Raw genomic sequence first — 13,752 nt, 5'->3', positions numbered from 1 at the left:
ATCCGGTGAGTGTAGCTTTTTCTGGAACCAAAAAATCTTCTCTGCAAGAAATACTCTGATGCTCTAATCTTTCCATCTCCGGATAATCCGGTGAGTTCAACTTCAATTTCACCTGGAAAGATTGCTTCTGCTGAAAAAGCTCTGGTGACCTCATGGGAGTAACACTAGACCATCTGGTGCAACAAGAGAAGGTTTCGGTGATACATGTCACCAAGAGAAGGTTTCGGTGATACCTACAAGTTAACCACCGAACCATCCGGTCAACTCATTTGTTTTCTATCTGAACCAAGAGAAATGCTCCAGTGAGAACTAGAGTCACATCATCGGACTATCTGATGAGACTAATTTCACTGAGCCCATCCAATTCAATCTTTTTTTAATCTCTAACTTCACGACATCTCAATCCATCCAATTCAACCTTTTCTTAATCTCTAACTTCACGACATCTCAATCATGGACTTCTATGAGCTATCTAGTGCTAGAGATTCATAAGTGTGCATTAAACCAAGTCTAGACTTATCTAGGTCAAGCTATTAGTCTTAGCCTCTCTTTATAGTACGGTCAAAAAGACTAAGAAAAAGACATATACTACTCTAAGTGTCATTCCTCTCCCTTGTGATACTTAGAACTAGAAAATCCTTAATCTTGATGTACATCTCATTTGATCATCCATATAATCGCCTTAGGGATCAAGAATACCCAATCATCATTATGAACTAAATTTTTTGATATCCTTCAAAACAAATTTGTTAGTCACAATGATATAGTTATCATTAATCATCGAAACACTTACCACTTACTTAGGAGTCTAGATGCTACAGGTGGTGAGGGTGTCTCCTCGGTGGGGGCGGTGAGGGCGGCTTCCTCTCCGATGGCGGTAGTGCCCGGTGGCAGCAACGGTGGGAGCACCATGTTGAGCGGTAGCCGAGCCAGCTCATTTTTATTTTTATTTTGTTTTCTAGAAGGGGCAACATTGCTGGCTTGGGAAGCGACATTGATAGTCTTCCAACTATCACTGCCCGTTATCCACTTCTAGCTCCAAAACCGATAGTGAAGGTGGTTTTGGAGTCGACAGTGAAGCATATTTCTTTAGTAGCGACTACAATTTACATCGGTACCTTTCTTAACCCCAGAAAAGCTCAAAAAACCATCGACATAACCTCTGAAGTTTTTGTTCAAAAATTGACCTCCTTCAATTTGCCTAAAATTTTTTGAGACATACTTCTACACTTAAAAGTTAGTGTTGCATAGATGTTTCACCAATCCAAGTTACCAAACTCACGAAAAAAATCTTTCAAGTTGCAATTTTCAACTTTATAACCTTATGTGTAGCTTTTTTAATCATATCTACTAGTGTTATACCAGATTTAGTATTTTACTTTGTAGTGTAGTATGTGGTTTTTCATTGGACGGTTTTGTAGATTTAGTTTCTGAGGTTAAAAAAAAGTTTTTTTTTACTATGGAACCGCAATGTCATCTCTCGCGTGAAATTTTCTTACCATCTCACCTCTCAGTTTTAGTTGATGGCTATAGGGTAATTTATTTTTTTTACTTCTCTGGCACAAATATTAGACAATTATTTCAGCATTTATATGGCTTCACACAAAAGTTATCAATTACAAAGTTATTTATCTCGTTGAGAGCTATAATTTTCATATAAAGTTTGTCTCCATCCAACTCAATTTGAAAAAGTTATCAATTTACGAAGATAGGATATCTGCCATTATCACTGTCAATTCATAAAAAAACCGACAATAATACTCCCTCCACTAAAAAATCTATTTTTACTACCGGTTCGTATAAAAAATCGACAGTAAAATTATTAGTGGCAGTTTTTGAAATAATCTGACAGTGATAATTATTTACTATCGATTCTTTTTTAGATGGACTTTTAGTGTCGATTCCTGATAAGAACTAACAGTAATACATTATTACTGCCAGTTATGATCAAACCGGCAATGATAGGGGACAAGGAAGAGTATTCTTTAGTAGTGTGCGGTCACTAAAAATGAACTTTAACCATTGTTTTCTAGTACATTGCTCCTAACAAAAACATGTTCATACGGAAGTACTTTGAAATATGAACCCGATTGTAGTATTGTCAAACCACTATATGTGCATATTGTTAGGCTAACTGCTTGTCAAGATCATAAATTTTAAATCTTATAATGTGTGTTCACCTTGTAAAATAAAATAGAGTGGGTAACAACTTTGCATAGTACTGTATATAGCCTCTGATTGAAACGAAATATTTTAAGATCCCATATTTTTTAGGACTAGATCCAACTTATAGTGTGACATGTGGCATAACCATAGAACTCGTGGATGAGTTAGTGTAATCATGAGTGAAAAAAAATAGAAAAAGGTAATAAAATGCCACGTTCACAGTGTGAATATGGTCTTATACTTCAAATGCATGAGACTACCTCACATAGGATTATTATTTTCTAGTATCACAAACCTTCAACTTTTTTATCCTAATAGTTACAGAAGTATAGTTTTTTGTGCACATTTCACAGATCTAACAATACTCTTTCTCTCTCTCTTACCGCCCTCCTGTGGCCATGAGCACGCGCGGAAATGCAGCGTGTGGGCCGAGACCCACCAAAAAAGTTGAGTACCTCCTGGATCTCAGATCCGGCCCAGCCCAACTCTTCGACCCCAACTCGCCCGACGCAGTCCCCTGACCTGCGCGCCGCCTCGCTCTGCCCTAGCCGCCACCCACCCGCCCCTGCCTCGAGTGCAGGAGTCACCGCGTCGGCCGTCGGCGAGGAGTGAGCGCGAGGTCGCCAGCGCCCACTGCGGCTCGGCTCGGCTCTCCGTTCTCACCGTCGCCGCGTCGGCCGTCTGCGCCTCTGCGGTCTCTGCCGGGCGCCGGCCTTGCCGACGCGGCGCAGCTCCGCCCCACCCGGCACCCGGGCACCCCGACCAGCCCCAGGCACCAGCCACCAGGCCGTCCAGGCCACCAGTGCTGCACGCCCGTCGCTCGCACGGCGCAGTAGCGCAGAGGCCACAACCCAGTGAGCCCACTGAGATACTCTTCTCAAGCAAATAAGCAATTGTTTCATAAATCATACTTCAATACTTCAGATTTGTATGACTCATACTTCAATACTTCAGATTTGAGACACGGAGTTACTCTGTTTAGATTTGTTGCAATCATACTTCAATACTCTGTTTAGACATGAAGTTTTGTTGCAATCCCCAAATTGATGTTGCCAATTTGTTGGACTCAGTGGACCAGTGCTGTAAATTGACGAAGTTATTTGTGATTGTATTTGTAGACCTGCAATAGCACTTCCAAAATATGGGCCATAGTCGTGTGAAATTGAACTTGTAACTAGATTTCTGCTCCCCGTTTCCAGAGAAGATTGTAGGGATTCAATTGATCTCCGGCTCGTATCTGTTTCCGACAATATTTGATGTTGTTTGGGTTTGGGCACCACGGTTGGTGGGTGTTTTGATTGAGAGCTTTTTTTTCCTCTGTAGATTGGAGATATCACCAGTCAGTTCGAGAAGAAAGGATTCTACCTCAAGGGTAAGGGTGTTCTGATTCTCAACGTGACTGCTGGACCTCATACCTTTTTTTTTTATTTTCGAGTTATGTTTATGTTTCTTGATGTTATTTAGGCAGAGATTTGATCTATGTAGACCTGCAAAGCACAGCCTGATGATATCTTAAACACCTGGATAAAATCTTCCTGATCCACCACTGAATAGTGAGTACTAATATCGGTTTATTTCTCAAAGTTCTTGGGTGCAGCAGTGAAGAGGCAATGGAGAGAGGCTCCGCTGCAGAACACAGCAGAGAGAAGGCTGTGATGGGCAATGAGGAGGGGGGGAAAGAAGGCCAGATGAACAAGAAAGGAAAGGGCCAGAGAAAGGAGAAGAAAGAGAAGAAGGTCAAGGGTTGTGGCGGCAATGGTGATAGATCAATGTTTTCTTGTAACATGAAGCATAGTGTCGAGATGGAGCAGGTTGAAGTGTCAGGCGAGATGTCTGAAAACCCCTGCTCGGAGCATTCCAAGGGTGGTATGAGCAAGAGTGATGGAAAGAAATATATGAAGAAAAAGAAGAAAGACAAAGAGGTTGAGACTGTTGGGAAGAAGCATACACTTGATGCTAATGATGAAAATGTAGGGTCAGAGCATGTAGAAACGAACAAGAGTGAAGGAGAACATGATAGCAAGTCTAAGAAGGGCAAACAGAAACTCCAGGATGGTGATACTGCCTCAGTTGGTTCTGCCGGTGATCAAATTGTATCAGGAGAAGATAAAAAGAGGAAAAATTCAGTTACCTTGGAAGAAGACAAGCAAGTTGACCTAAGACAGAATACACCTGCTGGGGGAGATGGTAAGAGTGATAATAAAAAGAGAAAAAAGAGTAAAGATAAGAATGAAGGTGGTGAAATGGAAAAAGAAAAGGTGGCACAGCAAAAGGGCAAGGGTAGGCGAGTGAGCTTCACTGATACTGTTGAGATGTTCAGTATAGATGGTGGCGGTGATGAAGAGGGTGATGAGAGTGGTGAATCCGGACTTGTGCATGGCCAACGGTTTACCCCAGAAGAAGATGCGAAACTAATGGAAGCCATCAAGAACTACACAGAGGTTGCTTCTCTTCTTTATACCGTTGGGTTCATATAATATATGCATTTCTGTTTTGCCCCTTTGCTTGCTGGTAAGTGCATGATCATGTATGACAATACTTAATAAATTGGAAGGTATGCCCTGCAGATGGAACTAGGAGACAATGCCGACTATTAACTCAGTGAGATGGATTTATTTTCTTTAATTTACAAAGATGATCGTGACAAATTGTTTTTTTTTCTGTTCAACCTATGTACCAGACCACTGTCAGTTATTTGATGAAAATTTGAACATTTCTATAAAAAGTACGAACTCATCACACTTTACTTATAGAGTTATAGTTTTTTTTGTTTAAGATACTTCAGTGGAGCATTCAACATTCAAGTATTCTAGCTCTTTTTCTGCTTATTTCTCTTTTTTTTACATTTACTTCAACAGGAGAGTTCAGAATGTTCTTTACCATGCTTTGACTTAACCTTTTTTTTTCCTGTATTTGTGTTCCTTATTCTGGATAGTAACCTCTATCATGGTTTATTGATTATTTTGGTACTTGGATGTTAGATCATGTTCCTACCTGTTCTATTTACCAAATAAATTAACAGGTGTCTGCACATTCCGAGCTCAGCATAGTTCAAACATCACACATTTTTTAATGTGTTTCTCATTATAGATGAAGCAATTGGGAGAGAAAGGTTTAGAGATGATTCGGGCTAGTATTAAACATCCTGAGATCAGGGGTTGTTGGGCTGAAATAGGTAAGCCAAGAACATATGGAGCTCTCTTTTACATTTTCCCTCTTATAATAGCTTGCCATTTTCTGATGAAATCAGTTAAGCATGTAAATTTGTAAAAAAATAAAACTAGTCTTTTTTTGGGCTCATATGCTGAAAACAATCGTTGCATTTCAAATTCCATTCTCAAGGAACATGCATTTTGCATATACTTTTGGAAATTGGTTAGTAAATAATGTGACATTGCTTGCATCTTGTTAGGAGTACAATCCTTTTCCTATTCATTGTTAGAGTAATTTTCCTATTCCCTCTTATGTATTCTATATGTTGGCCCCTTGGGCTATTAATCAATACAAGTTCAATTCATAACATGGCATCAGAGCCAAACCTAGGTTTGGGGTTAACCTAACTAATTAGTCCTCGTCACCGACTTCTCTTCTGCACTCGCCCTGGGAGTAGAGAACTCGAATTCCCAGGGGCGCCTTCATCGATTGGATCGATCTACACAGTGGATGCATGGCCCTGACTCTGTTCACACGAGGCGTCTTCACATACTGACTGCCTTGTGTACTTGCGCATGCCAGGGGCTCCGTCGTCTTCAAGCCACTTGTGTCCGCTTCATCCATCTCACCGTCAATTGTGGAGGTTGCCCTCGGTTCATCGTCGCTGTGAGCTCACCTCGATTCGCCGTCCAAGGTTCATCCTCAGGCCGTTGATGTCAGATCCACCTCGACCTTTGCGACCACCGGGATCCTTGTAGCCGTTCTCCAGTTCTTTGGATGCCTCTTCCGTGCATTCTTCAGGTGGAGCTTGGCCTCGAGTCGCCACCGGCAAGTAGATCTTTCACCGGTGACCTCATCTGGCTGGCCTTTGTCGACAGGATCTTCGATCTCTAGGTTAGGCGTGAGTAGGTTGCTCTTCCGCCTCTACTGGTGTGGCTCAGCTTTGCTACATGATCTTCTCCGTTCGTTGCTTTGGAGGAGCTCTTGGGCAACACTTTTGGCTGCACGTATGATGGTACTTGCTGGTTTCTTATGGATTTTTTTTATCACACGCACCTGCAGGGCTTTTGTTCTTGTCCATGCCGTGCTAGTGCTGTTGCTTGGTATTTCCTTTGTTGCTTCTGTTGTGCCTATCCAAGTCTAATTGCTCTCCGTGCTGTGTGAATCCACAAAATTCTTGCTTGTCTTGTTCCTCCACCTTTGCTGCTAGTATCTCTATTTCTCTTTAGAATCTTTACTTCTGCTTTGTCCACATCCTAGTCTCTCTTTGAGTTCATCTATGTTGTGCGAGTCCACATATTCCTTCGTCGGTCAGCTGATTTCTTTTGTGGTTAGCCAAATTTCGTCTTTGTTAGGCTAATTTTTTTCCGTTATTATTGATGCAACAATGCCATCTAGGTCTTTCCGTAGCTTTAGTGGCAACTTTGTTTGTCGTCCCTTGCTTCTCGTTGTTGATTTAGGGCATTCTTTTGTCGTTTTGGTCTTTTCGTGGCTTTAATAGACGGCTTTTATTTGTCATCTTGCTACTTGTTGTCTCTTTGTTTGCGATTCTTGACCAAGGGCATTATTTTGTTGTTATCGCCACGACTCTACTCATGTGATTCGTTTTGCACTTCTTCGACTTGATTCGACAGATTAACATGGCTCCACGCTACGACGGCTTTGAAGAGGCTGATTGTGGATGTATTAGTTTTATATTGTGTCTAAGCTTAGCACTTAGTGACCACTCTTTCAAATGCAACACTATTGCATCATGCCTTGCATTTTGGGGGGGTGGGGGGTGGGGCTAGGAGTACAATCCTTTTTCCTATTTGAGGTCATGCCTTGCATTTGAGGTCATGTACCCTATATATTGGCCCCTTGGGCTGTTAATCAATACAAGTTCAATTCATAACCCATCTCGTTAGTCAAAGTGTATGTTTTCCTTATCTGGGTAGCAGATGGCTTATCATGGATATTTTATTGATGCACTTTCTTTGCAGCAACATCATTACCTCATAGACCCATGATGGCTATATACAAACGAGCGCGAATTTTACTCTATAGGAGTGATGAACGTAAATGGACTCAACAGGAGTACGAGATCATTCGGCGGTAATACAAAATCCTACTACTGATATCATTTAGGTTCTCCATTACCATGCTAACTTTACTGTATTCACTCTTGAGAAAGAATCATGTTGCTTTCAGATGTGTTTTGGCTGAATTCATTAATCTATATTTTGTGTTTTGAGCTGTAGAACTCAAACTAAATGTTATATTACATGAACACTAGTCCTGAATCACTGCATTTTGAAGTTAAATTAACTGTGGCGGCACATTGGCATGTATGGTAATATGCGACATAGCTCTCTACCTTCCCCATCTCTAGTCTTCAAGATATTGTTCACAAACTTGAGCGTAAGGCTGAGTTAATTAGGTTGTTACTTTATGTTTAAGTTTAGTAATTTGCTGTACTTACTGCATGTTACATACCCTACTGTAGCACATCACCCTTTCGCATCATACTTTCTTGGCATTTGTCTTGAGAAGTAATGTTATGAGCTTGTTTTCTTACTAGCTTCATCTAATTAAGATTGCCATGCATGACACAGATTTGTAGAAAAGAATGGCACAGGTTGGAAGAAATTGGCAATGGAACTTGGAAAGAGTGAGATCCATGTAAAAGATACTTGGAGAAGAATAAAACCTAAAAATTTGAAAAAAGGTACCTATCTCTGTTATAAGTTTATCACAATAGCTAATTCATCTGTCAGATATGTAATAGTTTTTGCCATATACTTGTTTCTTGAACATATAAATGTTTGTTTTCATTGTTGCAAGTATGACGGTTTTACATTGTTCCATTTGCTGTACACTCTTCCAGAATGTGTTCAAGCATTAATTTCTTGGCACTTGGGCAAATTGGTGGCGCATTGGTTTTGTAAAAGCACGATTACAGCAGTAGCTGCTGTGCGACTATTTACTGTAGTTCAGTTTAGTTTAGCTTCATAACTTGGAGGGTATGTGAGACTTCATGAGATGAGATAATTATGCGGAAAGTGCTTATGATTTGTAGTACATCTAAGTTTAAACTTGGTATGAACTATAAAGGGTTCACAATAGTTATACCTGCATCTTTGTAATAGATATCCCTTATTTTGGGTGGAGGTTATTAGGGGAGTATACTGTTAAATGGTTGAGGTATGGCCAATGCAACAACTACAAACTTCATATATTTGGTTCGTGTCAACTTTGAAATTGCAGACACCTGTTTGCTGTGAAAAAAGTCAAACAATAGGCACTTTTGTGTAACATGTCTAGACTGTGCTTGTACATATTTTGTATTTTCAGTTACAAGGGGTTGATTTCAGTTAAATGAAAGATAGGTCAAAAGTTTCAAGGGATGTACTAATTAAATTGAGTAAATAGAGTTTCACAATGCAAAATATATATTCTACGTTTCTTCTACCATGAAGGCAGTTTTATTATGTAATAAAAGTTAGACTCTGTTTGCTAACTTGTCTATTGTTCCCCTCTTTAATTGGTAAATATTCAGGGGCTTGGACTCAGGACGAGTACCAAAATTTGTTTGATTTGGTGAATTTTGACTTGCGTGTGAAAGCCCATCAAAAGTTTGATCCTGGTCATCGTCTGGTGTGTAATTCTTTAACACAGTGCATATTGTATAGTTCACACCGGCTTTCATGTTTACAATTATCCTTCAATGCATATTGTTGCATCCCTTCATTCCATATAATCAAGTGATTTACTTACTGTTTGTGACAGCTAAGAGATAACATTTCTTGGGAGGCCATCAGTGACAAATTAACCACCCGTAGTCACTATGAATGCTGCTTGAAGTGGTCAGTCTGCTGCTAGCCTTTTAATGCATAACATAATTCCTGTTTGAATCTGTGCTTAATTCTGTACGTTTCATGCTTCTCTGCATGTTTCATTTACATTGATCCTCCTTTGTCTTCCTCAAACTGAATGGGATATTTTTAGAGCTGAAGTGCAGTGATTGGATTATTTTTCCATGTATTGCTTAGTGCTGTTTCTGTAACACAATTTTCAGAGCGATGCTTAGTATCTCATCGGTGTAGTTGTTTGTTAGACGGTCCCCAATGAGACTGGCAGTGATACAGATTCTGCCTGGAATTTGAATAATTAGAACTACATTCGAATTATTTTTAACACTGTCTAAGCTAGCATGCTTGTATTTACTCTCGTAAAATGCTTTTTAGCTTCATACGTTTGGAATTTTATAATAATATCGGCTTGGCATACCTGTACTAGTGGAACCCAATCCCTTGTACTGCTAAAGTTGGCTGATTTTTCCTAAATTTTCGGCTTCTATATGAATATACAATCTTTAGATTTGGTCATTAAATGCAACATATGCATGGGCAGGTACCAGCAATTAGCATCGTCACTGGTTAAGCAAGGCACCTGGGCAGATACTGATGATTATCTATTGGTGGAAGCGTAAGTTTCCTTAATTACCAATTGAATGCTATTTTTATAATAAAATGCTACATAATTACCCTAATAAAAAATTTCTAACTTTTAAGGGCTATGATTATGATCTGACCTGAAAGTACCTATAAAGTAAAATTATTATTTCAGTAATGGGTAATAATATAGTTCAGATTCATATTACATTGTAATGTTATGCATGCATATAGTACCATGAACTTCAGAAACATTAAGTTCCCTTGTTTCATATCACAATAGAACGAGGAAGGGTGCGAGACCAGTCTATTTTTTCTTTTATTCCCTTATTCTTTTTTTCCTTTTCGACTTTTCATTCTTGGAGTAATTTTCACTGGTAGCATTAACTTGTCAAGCTATGGTACTTGAAGTCCTTTTTTTTAACTGATCTTTCAATTTGTAATTTGTCAAAATAGGCATTGTTTGGATGTGTATTGTTTTTTATCTTTCAAGAGAATACCATGGTTTCTCAAAATACAACAGGGTATTTGAGTGCGAATCAGATAAATAGATAATGGTTGTACAAACCATGGTTTCCTGAATACTGCCATGGTGCAAACCTTCCATTGTTCTTGCCCTAGCTAATAATAATATTTATTTCTATTGTTCTCCACATATTTTTAATGATGTGGATTCCACATACGCGATGACTAGTTGGACTCCTCCCCCCAATCACGCTTGTTATTTAATAGCATCCATTAGTTGCATCAATTGTTATAGTTACTTGCCTAGATCCCTCCAATATAGATTAAAAGTATCTGGAAACTAGCTAATTTATGCATTAAAATGTAGGCAATACTGTAGATGAACTACAGAAAGGGAAAAATCATTCTGATTTGCAGATTAGGAGGATTGGGATAGCTCTTCTGCAAGTTCAATGTTTTGTATGCATGGCTACTGTCAAGTATGCACTCATTGCACATATACAAGGCCCATTGTAATTCTTTAATGTCACAAAAAAGCTATATTTGATATGTTGTTCATCATATCTTGTGTGGTTACCTGACTAGCTTGAGAATTGGGAATTTCACTCAGTTGGAGATTTCTATCCCCATGGGGCTCTTGGCATGGCATTCATGCTGCATGCCTGCATATGACATATAATGTACATTCTCCAAAGTTACCTTCACACTTACTAGGAATCCTTGTTAAAATAAAAGTGTAGAACCTGCAATTTAAAGACCCTTCTATGTAATTTACTCTTCTCTCATGCACAATGTCTGAATGAATAGAATGAAACACAAGTTTTTTTAGATCAAGGAGAGTTGGTCAAAGCATGCACCTGAACAAAATCCGATGATTAAGTGTCTTGATCACAGGCTCACAGCACTAAAGTGATAGTGTGTGGATGATATGTTTGATTTTCAGGCATAGGCCTCCTGTTGGTGTCACCTTGTCACATTGTTATGTTGTTTTGTAGTCCCATTTTTTCTTTTTGATCTTCGTTATCATGATACATTATTTATTGCCTGGACTGAATTTTCTTAACAACAAACCAGGCTTCAAAGGGTTGATGCTGTTTGTGTTGAAGATGTTGACTGGGAAAGACTTCTTGATCACAGGTGAATGCCGATTGCTTACTTGTGTAATCTTATCAAATTTAGATGGCCTCTTCTTTTCTATGGACTAGAAAATATTTGTTTTGAAAGAGCTCAAGCAGTACACCCCTTAGTAAAGAATTTTCAGAGCTCGCTGGGACCATAGTGTGACAGCCTAAATTCGTCAGATGCAATTTCTTGCTGTCTTGCCGAGATGCTAGCTTGCTCTGCCTGTCTTGTAATGTGCTTAGAAAACCTTCCATATCTGATGATTAGCATTGCTTCCACTTTGGTGATAATAACGGGGTATTTCACTTACTCAGGTCTGGGGAGCTTTGCCGTCAACGATGGAACCAGATGGTCCGCATGATCGGTGGCCACAGAGAGAAGCCTTTCATCGAGCAAGTGGAAGTGCTCTCGAGGCGGTACTGCCCGGAAATGCTTGATTATAGGAAATGAGAAGCATGCGAATTACCTAACAACATCTGTTGTAGCCTGTAAAGCGTCTGCCCTATGGATTGTATGGCATATGTGGAAATGTAAGTTGTATGCCTGTATGTGGTTCTTAACTGCAGATTGTAGACATCCATGCTTCAGTGGTAGTCTTTCACTTGATTTTGGCCTTGTTCTGTGCACATTCTGGAAAACTCTTTCTACATTTTGTTCCTTTCTGTTACTAGTCTATAACATATATTATCCAGCCAAATTTCAAGCGCTCTCAGAGGTCTCGGTACTGTAGCTACTGTAGTAATGGCCTCACATTTGTGTATGTATAGATATATGGATACACATATATATGTATATATATGAATACATATATGTATACATATACGTATATTTACACATAATATAATTTTATTTTTTGGAAATTTCAAAAAATATCGAAAGGAATATTAGTTATATTGATAAATCGATTGAAGTAATCTAAAATGCAAAGAAAAATATATGGGTCCTATGTATGTATATATGTATATGTGTACATATACATGTATGTATGTATATATTTACATGTATAATATATTTTTTGGAAATTCCAAAAAATAGCGAAATGTATAATAGTTATATTGATAATTCAGTTGAAATAATCTAAAATACACGGAAAAATATCTAAAACTAAAAAAAAATATGAAACAAATTTTGTTGGGTTCATATTACTGCCGTCTACCTATTAAAATTATGTGCATACATAAAAATAATATTATTTTCCCCATATTTAAATGAATGTATTAAATATTAATAAATTTATAAATAAATATTGAGATGGCCAAAAATAGTGAACATAATTTTTTTAGGCTTCTTTTGTCATATTTTGTGCAAAAAAAAATAGGCGCTCTAATCCGCCTACTATGGTATAGAATTTGATGGATGTTGCATGCTGTTCTGAACCATCAGCGGTATTTGTAGACTGGATGTCATGTTTCAAATAAATAATTTGGATTATACTGTTTCAAGTCCAAATTAGGTCTCTGTGGGCTATGCCTGAAACAGTAGCATTTGTCCAATCACTTCCCAAAAGGTAAACTACTGTTTTCACAAACGGTCATAAATTTGTGATGATTCACCATTGTGGTAGTTGTTAGTATTTTAGCGAAAGCATAAGCAGGATTATCAAGCAAAACACAAAATTAACACACAAAAATAAGGTTTGGTCAAGTTGTCTACATTCTTGGGCATGGCTACAAGCGCTTCTTCCTAACTATTTTAGTTTGCTATTGGTTATAATGGTGGTGCCTTCTAATTAAAGGTCCGGAATTAGGAGTTTGACTACAACTCTAATACTAGTTCAATTATAACTTGTCTATCTGTAACCTTACCATGTATACATATTCGACATATATTCTAACAAACTCCACCTTAGCGAATATGCATGCCAACTTGAGTCCGTCATGTGTGAACCTCCGTGTACCTAAACTTGAGCCGTCTATCTCCGTTACTCATTATGAACAGTTCGACAAGGATGCCTCGCCGCTAGGAACGTATTCCGCAAAATTTGCACCTCCCACCTCCATGACTTCACCTTTTAGCTTTGTACTGATGACCTCCCGTCTTCTCACATATTATCATAATCTTGCCATCCTGCATCATATTCAAGGTCTTCTTATCTGACATCGCTTGATACAGCCAACCTTCTCCATGCAGAAATCCAAGCGATATTAGATTCTTTCTAAGTCCTGGCACATGCTGCACACCCTCAAATAGCACTTCTCCATCATACATCTTCAGTTTGATATTGCCAGACTCCCATAACACGGTAACCCGTGTCATCTCCCAAGCGAGGAAGACCAAAATCACGTTCAAAGTATAAAGAGAACCACTCCTTGTTTGATGTTGTATGATATGAACTTACCAAATCTAACAACCATGCTTCACCACAAGACTTTTCTCTTGATAGCACGAGAAGATCACCATCGCTATCCGAGTC

General features: G+C 38.8%; 1 protein-coding gene across 3 annotated transcripts; it reads left to right on the top strand.

Moving 5' to 3' along the window:
* Positions 1-2,686: 2,686 nt before the first annotated feature.
* Positions 2,687-11,945, top strand: LOC133926768 (DNA-binding protein REB1-like). 3 transcript variants are annotated; one of them, XM_062372838.1, is made up of 11 exons: positions 2,687-3,020; positions 3,490-3,538; positions 3,764-4,607; positions 5,257-5,341; positions 7,302-7,413; positions 7,914-8,026; positions 8,858-8,955; positions 9,088-9,164; positions 9,712-9,786; positions 11,292-11,354; positions 11,654-11,945. In XM_062372838.1, the coding sequence occupies exons 3-11, from the start codon at positions 3,777-3,779 to the stop codon at positions 11,787-11,789; spliced, it is 1,590 nt and encodes a 529-aa protein (XP_062228822.1). In that variant the 5' UTR covers positions 2,687-3,020; positions 3,490-3,538; positions 3,764-3,776; the 3' UTR covers positions 11,790-11,945. The 3 variants fall into 3 exon arrangements, with proteins under 3 accessions (XP_062228822.1, XP_062228821.1, XP_062228820.1); XM_062372837.1 differs by having other exon boundaries at positions 3,631-4,607; XM_062372836.1 differs by having other exon boundaries at positions 2,688-3,020; positions 3,751-4,607.
* The last annotated feature ends 1,807 nt before the right edge of the window (positions 11,946-13,752 follow it).

Source organism: Phragmites australis, chromosome 8, assembly GCF_958298935.1.
Source record: "Phragmites australis chromosome 8, lpPhrAust1.1, whole genome shotgun sequence".
Classification (NCBI taxonomy): Eukaryota; Viridiplantae; Streptophyta; class Magnoliopsida; order Poales; family Poaceae; genus Phragmites; species Phragmites australis.
The sequence above is the reverse complement of the archived record's forward strand: the minus strand, read 5'-3'. Positions and strand labels throughout refer to the sequence as shown.

Coding starts and splice junctions, on each gene's coding strand:
- LOC133926768 (XM_062372838.1), top strand. CDS start 3,777: ATGGAGAGAGGCTCCGCTGCAGAACACAGCAGAGAGAAGGCTGTGATG. Junction 5,342..7,301: donor GGGTTGTTGGGCTGAAATAG/GTAAGCCAAGAA, acceptor CTTTCTTTGCAG/CAACATCATTACCTCATAGA. Junction 8,027..8,857: donor ACCTAAAAATTTGAAAAAAG/GTACCTATCTCT, acceptor GTAAATATTCAG/GGGCTTGGACTCAGGACGAG.